General features: G+C 46.1%; 1 protein-coding gene across 8 annotated transcripts in view; it reads left to right on the forward strand.

The window, feature by feature from the left end:
- Nucleotides 1–3,023, forward strand: part of MGAT1 (alpha-1,3-mannosyl-glycoprotein 2-beta-N-acetylglucosaminyltransferase) — a 32,675-nt gene extending 29,652 nt beyond the window's left edge. For all 8 annotated transcript variants that reach the window (XM_069985805.1, XM_069985810.1, XM_069985804.1 and 5 more), the window contains one exon: nucleotides 1,765–3,023. In XM_069985805.1, the coding sequence (XP_069841906.1) occupies nucleotides 1,765–2,517 (753 nt within the window). In that variant the 3' untranslated portion in view covers nucleotides 2,518–3,023. The remainder of the gene's footprint in view (nucleotides 1–1,764) is intronic.
- The last annotated feature ends 11,237 nt before the right edge of the window (nucleotides 3,024–14,260 follow it).

Here is a 14,260-nt window from a genome sequence, read left to right on the forward strand (position 1 = left end):
TCAGCTTTTCCTCCTCCTCCATACACATGTACACGGGCTCGGCTTTTCCTCCTCCTCCTCCATACAAATGTACACGGGCTCGGCTTCTCCTCCTCCTCCATACACATGTACACTGGCCTCAGCTATTTCTCCTCCTCCTCCATACACATGTACACGGGCTCGGCTTCTCCTCCTCCTCCTCCATACACATGTACACTGGACTCAGCTTTTCCTCCTCCTCCATACACATGTACACTGGCCTCAGCTATTTCTCCTCCTCCATACACATGTACACTGGCCTCAGCTTTTCCTCCTCCTCCATACACATGTACACGGGCTCGGCTTTTCCTCCTCCTCCTCCTCCTCCATACAAATGTACACTGGCCTCAGCTATTTCTCCTCCCCCATACACATGTACACAGGCTCGGCTTTTCCTTCTCCTCCATACACATGTACACTGGCCTCAGCTATTTCTCCTCCTCCATACACATGTACACGGGCTCGGCTTTTCCTCCTCCTCCATACACATGTACACTGGCCTCAGCTATTTCTCCTCCCCCATACACATGTACACAGGCTCGGCTTTTCCTCTGTCTCCATACACATGTACAGGGCTCGGGTTTTCCTCCTCCTCCATACACATGTACACTGGCCTCAGCTATTTCTCCTCCTCCTCCATACACATGTACACGGGCTCTGCTTTTCCTCCGTCTCCATACACATGTACACTGGCCTCAGCTATTTCTCCTCCTCCATACACATGTACACTGGACTCAGCTTTTCCTCCTCCTCCATACACATGTACACGGGCTCGGCTTTTCCTCCTCCTCCATACACATGTACACGGGCTCGGCTTTTCCTCCGTCTCCATACACATGTACACTGGCCTCAGCTATTTCTCCTCCCCCATACACATGTACACAGGCTCGGCTTTTCCTCTGTCTCCATACACATGTACACGGGCTCGGCTTTTCCTCCTCCTCCATACACATGTACACTGGACTCAGCTATTTCTCCTCCTCCATACACATGTACACAGGCTCGGCTTTTCCTCTGTCTCCATACACATGTACACGGCTCGGCTTTTCCTCCTCCTCCATACACATGTACACGGGCTCTGCTTTTCCTCCGTCTCCATACACATGTACACTGGCCTCAGCTATTTCTCCTCCTCCATACACATGTACACTGGCCTCAGCTATTCCTCTTTGTATAGCCTTGTGTGTAGATATTGCTGTTAGAAACTGTACATATAGCGCCCCCAGGTATTCTGTTGATTCCTTGGCAAAACATCCATCTAGTATATCTAGTGCTGGAGTGAAATCTGCTACTAATACACTGATTGTTTAAGGCCCAACCAAAGAAAGGGTATCACAGGAACATGAGGGGGGGTTGTTGACACCAGTACATAGACAAGATGGGATCAGACCATTCACAATAGGTGATACCAATATATAGATAAGATAGGATCAGCAATGGTATTAATATCCTCTATTAAGTAAGGCACTACTACGATACATGATTTCATAGGGGCAGGTCTCCAGCTTTCACTCTGGTGAACTCCGGTCATCTCTGCATTACAAGTTAGTTGCCCAGTAGTGGCCACTGTGAAAATGGCTTCCCACATATATTTTCCAGGGGTTCTGGGACCCAGAACGATTAGCTGAACCCCATGTGGAGTTGTGTTAGGGAAGTCTTTGAACTCCACATACATAATAGTATTGTGCAGATCCTTTACTAGTAAGGTTTGCACGCTACATTAACAATTTACCTTTTGTTTTTCAGATCTTTAGGGTCATGGGCTACAAGTCAGCCATCATAGTGGAAGATGATCTTGAAGTGGCTCCAGACTTCTATGAATACTTCCTAAGTACACATTACCTTCTCCATAAGGATCCCACTTTGTGGTGTATCTCTGCCTGGAATGACAATGGAAAGGAGGCATTAGTGGATGCCAAGGGCAGCTCCATCCTTCATCGTTCTGACTTTTTCCCAGGCCTTGGATGGCTGCTACTTCGGGAGCTATGGGAAGAGCTTGAACCCAAGTGGCCAGCAGCCTTCTGGGATGACTGGGTCAGGAGGCCTGAGCAGAGACTTAGTAGGGCATGTGTACGACCTGAGCTGCCTCGAACTAGAACATTTGGAAGGAAAGGTGTCAGCCAGGGTCAGTTTTTTGACCAACATCTGAGATTCATTAAACTGAACCAGGATGCAGTGGCCTTCACAAGAATAGACCTTTCATACCTCTTAAAAGAAAACTATGATCCTTGGTTTGTGGAACAGGTTTATGGGGCACCAAGAGTTCGGGCAGAAGAGGTTCTTCAAGGACAAGTGCCCGGTGGTAGGACGGTGAGGGTGGAGTACACAACTAGAGACACTTTTAAGGCTATGGCCAGGGCCTTTGGAGTAATGGATGACCTGAAGTCAGGGGTGGCTCGCGTAGCCTACATGGGAGTTGTATCTTTTACTCATAGGGGTAGAAGGGTGTTCTTGGCTCCACCCCAAAACTGGGGAGGATATGATCCATCATGGACATAGGGTGACCTTGCGTCCCTTAAGTTAAGAGGAATATCCAAAACATTGAGACAGGGAATAAAAAGTTCTTTAATCTCTGTGGGAGGTTGAGATGGTCCATTGTGTTTAGGTGCTATTTACTATGGAAAGTCTGCACCGTTAGGAGGCCCATGGCTAGCACCATGCCACCCGTGTGAGTTTCTCTAAGCCATGTAGACAATACATGAAGGAATCCAGAAACCACTTTTTACAGAGATGAGCAGCAGAATCTTGGGGACCTCGGGAACACTGTGGTCACACAGAACTACACCTACACACTCAGGAAGAGATCATCTCGGCCAAACATGGTTCCTGGCATAAGAGGGAGACCTTATGTTCTCAAGTCTCCTTCCGTTTTATTAATTCACCTCAATAAAGTGACCTTTATAGCCAAATGAGTTTGAGTCCTAGAGGCAAACTACAACATAAATGTCTTTGCACAGAAACAGTGTGTGTGTTTTTTTCCATATAAAATTTTTTGAATGTACAAATTGAAGTGTCATGGCCAGTATTCTTGTATTCCTTGTGTTGTGATCTTTTGTCTTGGTCATTGGGAGTAGAAGCAGACTTGAGGCACCTCACCATCAATTCAAATTGAGATGAGCAAATCGCCCGTCTAAACGTAACCAATCGCTTCATTTGATTTGCAAGCGTCTTACCGGTCATCCGTCTTACAACTCTGTTCCATTACGTGCCATTCCACCCCAGGTATTGGGAAAAGTTATATCCAGTCCTGGGAACTGGGAGAAGCATCCGAAGACTGGGTCCAGCTTTTCCTGGCACCTGGAGTGGATCAGCAGGGAGCGGAACAGTTGAGAGTTGAAATCAAAAGAAGTGCTTCGCTTTGCTTAGGCTGGTGATTCACACATCTTTACTCCTGAATATATAATAGTGATTGCAGATTTGGTAGACCAGCAGAAAGCCTGAGGTCAAGCCATTGGCCCAAATAGACTGTATTAATAAAAGTCCAGGATTAGACTAATCAATCATTATATGTGCCAGATTGATCAATGTGGTGCTGGCTGTTTGTTAAATCACACTTAAAGGGAACCTGTCACCCCCCGTGCCGGAGTGACAGGCTCCCGACCCCCTGCTAGAGCCCCCTATACTTACCTGATCGCGCCGGGTCTGACTTAACCCGAAGCCCGTTGCACGCGCTCCTGAGATGAGCGTCGGACTCGCCATTCATTCTCTATGGGCATCGGACTCATCTCAGGAGCGCGCGACGGGCTTCGGGCGCTGAAATCTCCGTCTCCGGACCGGATCAAGAAGCAGGAACCAGTGCTCAGGTAAGTATAGGGGGCTCTAGCTGGGTCGGGAGCCTGTCATCCCGGCATGGGGGGGGTTTAACAAACAGCCTGCACCACATTGATCAATCTGGCACATATAATGATTGATTAGTCTAATCCTGCACTTTTATTAATGGCTTGTCCTCAGGCTTTCTGCTGGTCTACCAAATCTGCAATCACTATTATATATTCAGGAGTAGAGATGTCTGAATCACCAGCCAAAGCGAAGCACTTCGTTTGATTTCAACTCTTAACTCTTCCACTCCCTGCTGATCCACTCCGGGTGCCGGGAAAAGCTGGACCCAGTCTTGGGATGCTTCTCCCAGGTCCCAGGACTGGATATAGGGGGCTCTAGCGGGGGTCGGGAGCCTGTCACCCCGGAACGGGGGGAGACAGGTCCTCTTTAAAGACTTTAAACTACGTAGTTTAAACCAGCTATTACTTCGCTTAAAGTGCATCAGAATTTTAAATCAGATTCAGGTGCATCTTTTAGTTCAACATAGGCCATGCCCTGATGAGTGTCAAACAATGGTCATTGTTGCATTGAAAATTGCATTGAAATCAGTGTACAGCGGCCTGAAATAATTGACATGTCATAGCACACGATGCCATTGTGTGAATGATGGCTGTTGACCTCAATGGAACACATTTCTTTATGAAAACAATGGGCGTTCTTGTAAAAAGTATGCTGTGTGAACATAGCCTTAATGTGGAAAAAAGTCCTGTGTTACAAAGAATTCTGATGGAGCCACTTGAGGATATCTGGGCCATTAAGTCAGAAATCTCTGTTTCTTATCATTTTTTATTGTTGACGAGCTAAAGCCATGATCCCTAACGTTCACCATTATAGTAAATAACCCACACCACTGTATGCAACTTAACCCCTTAACGACATTGGGCGTAAACTTACGCCCTCGCGCCCTGGTACTTGGCGCATCAGGGCGTAAATTTACGCCCGATGTTTCCCCGATCGCTGCGTGTTCGCACACAGCGATCGGGGAAGATGGCCTGCTATAAATCATAGCAGGCCATCTTAGCTTCACGGCACGGGGGGGTGGTTAACACCCCCCGTGCTTACGATCGCCGCTATAGGCTGATCAATTCAGATCAGCCAATAGCGGCGATCGGAACCTTTCCGGGTCATCGGTGACCCGGAAAAAAATGGCGGTCGGTGCTGTCCGAGGACGGCACCGACAGCCATTACTGTAAAAAGTAATGGTGATCGCCGTGCCACCGGCCCGATCGCCGTGAACGGCCGGCCGGCCGTTCACGGCGATCGGGCCGGTGGCACGGCGATCAGAGTCCCATAAAATAAAAAATACCTGCCCTGGACCCCTCAGCTAGGTAGCCGAGGGGTCCAGAGCAGGTATTTGTACATTACTCACCTGTCCCGGGCTCCTGATCGGCGTCTTCCGGGTTCGTGGCGTCCTGTTCGTTCGGGTCTTCGGCTTCCTCCGTGACGTCACGTTCGGCTTCTCTCGGCTATTTTCGGCTCCAGCGTCGGCTTTTTCCGTATTTTGCGCTCTGCTGCCCTCTAGCGGCTGTTATGTGTAATACACTTATCAGCAGCTACAGGGACGTTCAGAATGTAAAAAAGTTTTTTTTTTTTTTCTATTTTCCGCACCCTATCGCCGCTGAGTGTTGATCAGCATCGCACGAAAGTGCGCTGCTAATCAGCAACTCCTCCTTTTTGGCGTAGGGTGTTTTTTTTTTCTATATTCTACTGCCATGGTCTGCTGATAAATGCCGCACTTATGTGCGGCATTTATCAGCAACTCCTTTGTTGGCGTAGGTTTTTTTTTTTATACTTACTGTAATAAAAAACACGTAAAAAAAACACTACATTACACCACACTACATTGAATAAAGTTTGACACTACACCACTACATACCCCATATACCAATCCCCGTATAAAGATGGCCCCCAGGGTGTTTTCGGCGTCAGAGGGATACGTTATTATTGCCTCCGACACCGAAACAGCCAGTGAGGATGAATGGGGGGGATCCTTCTTTCCTCCATTCATCCTCATCATCCAGTGACGTGTCTGGGGGTAGCGTAGCGTACGCTGCCCCCCAGACACGTCTTTTCTGCCAGTACCGTCCCAATAAGAGATGACGGTATGGCGTGAAATTCTACAAACTCTGTGAGCGTATCTCAGGGTACTCTTACACATTTAGGGTACGTGCACACTGCGGAATGGCGAAGGATAACCCTTCGTGCATTCCGCAGCTGGCACCCGCCGGCGGACTGATGCGGGCGCATGTCTCTACCCGTGTCATAGACTCCATTCTATGCACGGGCGGATTCCGTCGTCCATCCAAAGAATGAATACATTGGACGGAGAGCGGAATCCGCCCGTGCATAGAATGGAGTCTATGACACGTGTGGAGACGCGTGCCCGCATCACTCCGCCGGCGGGTGCCAACTGCGGAATGCACGAAGGGTTATCTGTCGCGATTCCGCAGTGTGCATGTACCCTTAGAGTGTATGAAGGAAGGGACACCCGAATGCAGCCCCCAGATGCCCCCTCCCCCCCCCATCCTCGGAACAAGTGGGAAGATCGTCCGGGAACTGATCTTCCCACTGCTGGATAAAGGTCACCACCTGTACGGGAATAACTTTTATACCAGCACCCCCTCTTCCGGTCCCTCGCTGCCCGAGCTACTGTAGCTTGCGGCACGATACGAAAATATCAGAAGTAGTAATAGAGCCCTAATATTTAGCAGCCATGGAGCGGACTCTGCGCTTCTGGATATGAGGGACCCCGTATCGCACCAGGACAACATTTTCCAGGTGATGTCCCCCACACTGGAGAAAGGGAGACCCCAGAAGAAGTGCAGAGTGTGGCCTCTGCATACTGGATCGCTTCAAGGCGTACCACACGTCATTGGGGTTCTACAGTATCTAAATTCTGTTTCTTATTCCTATTTCAGGGGTCACGTTGGTCCGGGGATTATTCTGATCGCCAATATGGAGTCGGGAAGGAATTTTCCCCTGTGATGAGGCTACTGTCGTCTGCCTCACGAGGGGTTTTTGCCTTCCTCTGGATCAACACTGGTTGAGTTTGATGGACACCTGTCATTTCCAACCTTATAAACTAATAATTGGCCTAATACCCCCAAATAGATTAGAATTGTCCCTCTTCCCCAGCTAAGTAGGCATGGCCGCCATTCCCATTAGAGGATGCCATGATGCAATTACAAAGCCTCTGTGCGGCCAGGGCAGTAGAAACCCCCCACAAGTGACCCCATTCTGGAAACTACACCCCATAAGGAATCTAACAAGGGGGGCAGCGGGGATATGGCCCCCTGGTGACGGCCACATTTGGGACGTGAAAATGAAACAAAATTTATTTTTTATTTTCTCGGCACATGTTCTACGTAAGTGCCCGTCACCAGTGGGGTCCATATGCTCACTGCACCCCTTGTTAGATTCCTTATGGGGTGTAGTTTCCAGAATGGGGTCACTTGTCAGGGGTTTCTACTGACCTGGCAGCACAGGAGCTTTGTAATTGCGACATGGCCTCCATCCTCCATTCCAGCCTCTAAATGGCGCTCTGTCCCTTTGGTGGCTTGCCCTGTGCCCATATGGCACATTATGCCCACATGTGGGGTATTTTCGTACTCAGGGGAAACTACCCTACACGTTTTGTGTTCATTTTCTTTTTAACCCCTTGTGGAAATGGAAAAAATCAAGGCTAGACCAACATTTAGTGTAATTTTTGTAAAATTTTTACTCTAAATCATTAATCTTGTCATGATTTTTTCATTTTCACAAGGGGCTAAAAGATAAAAATAAACACTAAATGTGTAGAGCAATTTCCCCTGAGTACGGAAATACCCCACATGTGGACATAAAGCGCCGTGCGGGCGCAGGGTAAGCCTCCGAAGGAAAGGAGCGCCATTTGGTTTTTGAAGGCTGGATTTGGATGGAATGGATTTCGAGGGGCCATGTTGCATTCAAAAGGCCTCTGTGTTGCCAAGACAGTTGAAACCCCCCACAAGTGACCCCAATATGGAAACTACACCCCTCAAGGAATGTAACAAGGGGTGTAGTGAGCATATGGACCCCACTGGTGACGGGCACAAATGTGGAACAATGTGGCGTGAAAATGAAATATTACATTTTTTACACTATAATGTTGGTTTAGCCTTGAATTTATCATTTTCACAAGGGGTTAAAAGAGGGGGAAAAAACAAAATGTGTAGAGCAATTTCCCCCGGGTCCGAAAATACCCCACATGTGGACATAAAGCGCCATGTGGGCGCAGGGCAAGCCTCCGAAGGGAAGGAGCGCCATTTGGATTTTGGAGGTTGGATTTGGCTAGAATGGATGATGAACGCCATGTCGCATTTACAGAGCCCTCGTGCTGCCAAAACACTGGAAACCCCCCACAAGTGACCCCATTCTGGAAACTGCACCCCTCAGGGAATCTAACAAGGGGTGCAGTGAGGATATGGACCCCTTGCTGACGGGAACATTTGTGCCATGAAAGTGAAAAAATGAAATATTTTACTTTTACGTCACATTGTTCCACATTTGTGCCCCTCACCAGTGGGGTCCATATGCTCACTGCACCCCTTGTTAGATTCCTTGAGGGGTGTAGTTTCCAGAATAGGGTCACTTGTGGGGGGTTTCCAGTGTCTTGGCAGCACGAGGGCTCTGTAAATGCGACATGGCCCTTGAAATCCATTCCAGTGAAATCCAGCTTCCAAAAGCCAATTGGCGCTCCTTCCCTTTGGAGGCTCGTCCTGCGCCCGCTTGGCACTTTATGTCCACATGTGGGGTATTTCTGTACTCGGGAGAAACTGCGCTACACATTTTGTGTCTTTTTTTTCCTCATCCCTTTAAGAAAATGAAAAATTGAAGGCTAGAACAACGTTTTAGTGTAAAAAATACATTTTTCTTTTTTCACGCCATATTGTTCGGAAAATCTGTGAAGCACCTGTGGGGTCCAAATGCTCACCGCACCCCTTGTTACATTCCTTGAGGGGTGTAGTTTTCTAAATGATGTCCCTTTAGGGGTGTTTTTTATGTTTTGGCACCCCAGAGCCTCTGCCAACCTGAAGTGGTACAGTCAAAAATGACCAAATATAACGGAGGCATTGAAATTCACTAGGCGCTCCTTTATATCTGAGGCTTGTGGTTGCTTCAAATAGCGCAATAGGGCCACATATGGGGTACTTCTATAAACTGCAGAAACGGGGCAATCAATATTGGGGTGCATTTCTCTGGTAATCGGTTTATAATTATGAAAAATATTGGATTACAATAAAATCTCTGCATAGAAAATTAAAATTTTCAAATTTCTTACACACTTAGCTTTTATTTCTGTGACTCCCCTAAAGGGTTAAAACACTTTCTGGATGTGCTTTTGCAGAGTGTGGGGGGTGCAGTTTCTGAAATGGGGTGCTTTGTGGGGCTTTCTAACATACAGGCCCCTCAAATACACTTTAAACCTGAACAGGTCCCTAAAAATATCTGATTTTGAAATTTTACTGAAAATTTGGAAATTTGCTGCTAATGTTTTAAGCTTCCTATTGTCTAAAAAAAATGAAAGATCGTTTAATAAATGCCGCCAACATAAAGTAGACATGTTGCTAATGCTATTTAATATATAATTTATGTGGTATATCCACTTTCTGTATATGCAAAAAAGTTTCAAAGTTGGAAAAATGCAGTTTTTCACATTTTTTCACATTATTTGGGTTTTTTTCATAAAGATTCGTTATGAGTATCGACTCCAATTTACCAGAAATGTAAAGTACAATATGTCACGAGAAAACAATCTCAGAATCAGCCGGATAGGTAAAAGCATCCCGAAGTTATTAATGAATAAAGTGACACAGGTCATATTCATAAAATTTCAGGCTCTGTCCTTAAGGGGTTAAAGAGCTTTGAATGTGCCAGATTTTTGGATTGGGACGGTCTCTCAAAAATACAATATAAATCACTTTTTCGTTTAAAACATGAAAACTAACCCTAACCCCATAGGCCAAGAGAAAGGAAAAAAATTTTAACAATGAAATCTGTAAATAAATTAATAACTACCACAAACACCAGGGATTAGTTTAACCTCCTCCGAACATTGATTTTCTATATGTTCTTTCTGCCTCTTTCCAATCTTAAACACTTGGCGCCATCCATCTTGCTGCTTTGCCGAGAATATAGTTCTGTTTAATCCTCTTCTTTCTCCCTGTAATCTGAGAGTCTTCTCCTGGTATTACAAACCATGGATCATTTGGTACTTTTATTTCAAATTTTTCTTTTCTTTTTACCCAACATGCCTCCAGTATTCTTTAAGTGCTGGATGAGCCCATAGGACATGTACCTACTTTTTCCCTTCTGGGTATCCTCTGGCATTGGCATAATACTATAAATGTTTTTCTCTTTAGTTTTTTGGAACACGTGACTCAGACACCTATACTTATACCATGCATTATCCATCAAATCGTATGCGGCTTTTAGCCTCTGACAGGTTTTACGTTTCCTATCCATAAATTCATCTTTTACTGTTTTTAAACCTGCTATCTTTATTTTTATCGTTTTTAATGATCTAATTATATTAATTTCTAAAAATTGATTATTATTCCATAAAGGAGTGATATCCATGTACGTAGCAATCCTTAATGGGGCTTTCAGAGCTTTCCAACTTTTAACCGGTTTCTTTTATTATGTTATTTTATGTTCCTTCTACCCTTTGTATTGATTATTTATATAATTCAGTCTGATCTCTTTTTATTAAAAGTCTGAGTTGCGAGGACAGAAAGTAAAGCATAAAGTCTGTGAAAGAAAAACCATCCTAACAAAACAAGCTGTAGGGCTAGCTTCACACTGCCGTAAAATCTTGTAAAAGCGCCATGGCCAGATGTTAGATTAAGGGTATAAACCCACACACCGTATATGCAGCGTATTTACTGCTGCGATACGCAGCAAACTCGCAGCAAAATCGCAGCAAAATCGCAGCAGATTAGATCTAAATAACTGAACACAGCATCAAATCTGTACCAACAAATCTGCTGCGTATTTGTTGCATATCTGCTGCATATACGGTGTGTGGGTTTATACCCTAAAGTCAATGGAAGTTTATGATATTCCTTACACACATGGGGGGTGGGGGGTTAGGGTTATTAAGGCAAAAAGTTGTATTTTGTTATGTAAAAGGGCGAGATGAGAATAAATTTATTCGCAAATGCTGGTTTTGTGATAGATGTTTGCATCTGTCCCCTCTATGTCCGTTGCACCAGAGGGGCGGAACAGAGGGTGCGGATTCTGGGTCCGCTGAATTTATCATTTTTCTCACTGGAAAATGACAAGGAAACCTGCACCAGGTCTGAGCTGGTGTAGATTTCACTACGTGTGCACACATTGCCCCTCTACATAGATCTGAACCATCGGCGCTGCGGGACATTTTTAAGCCTGGTGCAAAAAAAAATGCCAGAGTTAACATATGTCCCCTGTAATGCAGTTTTTTCTCTGGTGTTTTTGAGGCTCTGCTGTAGTTTTTCCAAAAGCAGCATGCTGGAGGTGTGTTGTTTTTTGGGCAAACTGTGGCTTCAATGGAAGTCTTGTGCTCAGCAAATAAGTGCTATAGCTTATGTGTATGGTGTTTTTAGTGGCATTTTTTCTGGCCTGAAAAGTCAAAGCCTGGCTCCCAGGGGGTTAACCCCTATTGGGCCAGACTGTGCTCTGTTGGGTGAGGTTGTCAAGGGTTAACAGTCTGGTCCCCAGGGAGTTAAATTATCCCCCTGTGGGCCAGTCTGCTCCAGTGGGGGTAGGATGAGGAGTGCTTAAACTTGCTTTTCCCAGTGTTTGCACAATCAGCAGCTGAGGCGGGACCCTGTTGCAGCTGCTGATTGGTTGTGCAGAGACTTGTGCATTTTCTGCTCAGCTAATCAGCAGCTGCAGCGATTTCCTGATTGGCTAATGAAGCATTTGAAGAACCTGAGCCTTTAAGCTCATTAAGTCGTGCTCTGATGAAGAAAAGAAGATGTGTATGGGGAGTATAAATGCTCCCCCCTCTCTCATCCCTTCTGTTTTGTTATGGGAAGGAGGGTGATCTCCTACACTCGTTTTTAAGTAAATAAATTAAAAAAAGCACATAGATCACCCCATTTTCATAACCAGATAAAGCTGTCCCTGAGGGTGGGCCCCGTTCTGTCCACACCTCTCAGGCCTGTGCTGGGTGCGGTGCCCGCCCACTGTGCCCTGACCCCGCCCCTCCCACCAGTGACTGCTCCTCTGTCCTCTGGGGCCTGTGCTGGGTGTGGTGCCCGCCCACTGCCCCTCCCACCGCACTGTCTCTGCATTTCTGCCGAACACGTTTGTACTCAGGTCACTTGCGGCTGGAGACGCCCACGCGGTGTACATGGGCGGGGAGTTCGGGACGGGAATCTGTGAGGTGAAGGCTGCATTTATAGCGGGTGAGTTACAGGCTTTGTGTCTTGTCGGGTGGCGGGTGAGCTGCGGGTCCGGTGTGTGTGTGTGTGGCGGGTGAGCTGCGGGTCCGGTGTCTTGTAGGGTGGCGGGTGAGCTGCGTGCCCGGTGTGTGTGTGTGTGTGTGTGGCGGGTGAGCTGCGGGTCCGGTGTGTGTGTGTGTGTGGCGGGTGAGCTGCGGGTCCGGTGTGTGTGTGTGTGGCGGGTGAGCTGCGGGTCCGGTGTGTGTGTGTGTGTGGCGGGTAAGCTGCGTGCCCGGTGTGTGTGTGTGTGTGGCGGGTAAGACTGCAGTCACACTATCAGCACTAGGAATTGCAGTGCTCCTATATACCATGTGTTACGGTAATAGCCAGGACTAGTTAGTTCCAGGCTCCAGAATGTGCCAGGAAGATCATAGGGTGACACCTACATGGGAGACTAACTAAAGAATGTCAACTCTTAACCCCTTCAGGTCCATTCACCCACTGTTAACCCCTCAGATCCACAACTGTTCAATTCCCCCACTGTTAACCTCTTCACATCCACTACAATCTAATTCATCCACTGTTAACCCCTTTAGATCCACAACACTTCAATTCATCCACTTTTAACCCCTACACATCCACCACAGTTTAATTCATATACTGTTAACCCCGTCAGCTCCAGGAATATTTTATTTTTTTCTAACTATATGTAATTTTTAACACCTGAAAACCAGGCTCATTTTAATTTATTTCTCTTATTTGTCTTAGATATAGAAAAATCATTTTTACTGTAGGGATTTGGATTAATGTGATGGTAAAGTGTCTATTTGGGGCTATATGTCGCCTATTTGAAGTCCAATAAAATCACGAAATCAAATTGTTATCCAATCACACTACCATATCCTAGAAGAGCGCTTACTCTCGTACAGGTTCTGTGATTTTCAAACATTTTTACTGTGGGGATTTGGAGTAATGTGATGGTAACGTGTCTATTTGGGGCTATACACCTGATAATATGAAGTCCAATAAAATTACGAAATCAAATAGTTCTCCATCTTGTTCTTGTTGTTGGACGCTCTTGGTAGACGACTTCCAATCCCAGGAGGGACCAGCTTCATGGCTGATGGAGGATAACCATTAAGAGACTTTTTTCAGGACTGTTCTTCTATTCTAGTTTAATAAGTCTATGTTCCTTTTAAGTTTAGGTTAGGGACTGGCAGGAGAATGAGGACCCTTGATGTGGCTTGCGAGCTTACCATATTTCTTGCCTATTTTTTTCTTCTAGTTTTCAACGGTAAAAGATATCTACTAATACCTCATTGAAGATTGGACATCGAGCCATCAAGGAGCCCCACTAGACTAAAGCTGCTTTCACATGCCGCAGATTTTAGGCAGATTTTCTGCAGCAGATTGTCTGTAACCAAACCAAAGTCAACCTGAAGTTTCAAATCTGCTGTAGAAAATCTGCATCAAATCCGCAGTGTGTGAAAGCACCCTTACTATTCTGCAAGTCTTCCCCAGTGCATTATAGGGCCATGCAGCTGCCACTGACTGACAGCTACTTACCGCCCTAGCGGTCTTGTCTCTGCCACCTAATAAAGAGTGCTGAGGGGCCTGTGTGAGCTGCTGGCGCCTGCTGATGCCCTTCCCCCGTGCCAACTTCTATGCTTTTATAGAAGAAGTCTGGCTAAAACATTTTTGTATTGTTATTGTATTGTCACCCAAAAGTTATACAAATCCCCAATATACACATATTACGGGAAATACTTAGAAAGCGCTTTTTTCTCTGCACTTACTACTGCATCAGGGCTTCACTTCCTGAATAACAAGGTGAGGTCACTTCCTGGGTAACAAGGTGATGTCCCTTCCTGGGTAACATGGTGATGTCACTTCCTGGATAATATGGTGATGTCACTTCCTGGGTAACATGGTGATGTCACTTCCTGGATAATATGGTGATGTTACTTCCTGGATAATATGGTGATGTCACTTCCTGGATAACATGGTTATGTAACTTCCTGGATAACATGATGATGTCA

Source organism: Dendropsophus ebraccatus, chromosome 10 (assembly GCF_027789765.1).
Source record: "Dendropsophus ebraccatus isolate aDenEbr1 chromosome 10, aDenEbr1.pat, whole genome shotgun sequence".
NCBI lineage: Eukaryota > Metazoa > Chordata > Amphibia > Anura > Hylidae > Dendropsophus > Dendropsophus ebraccatus.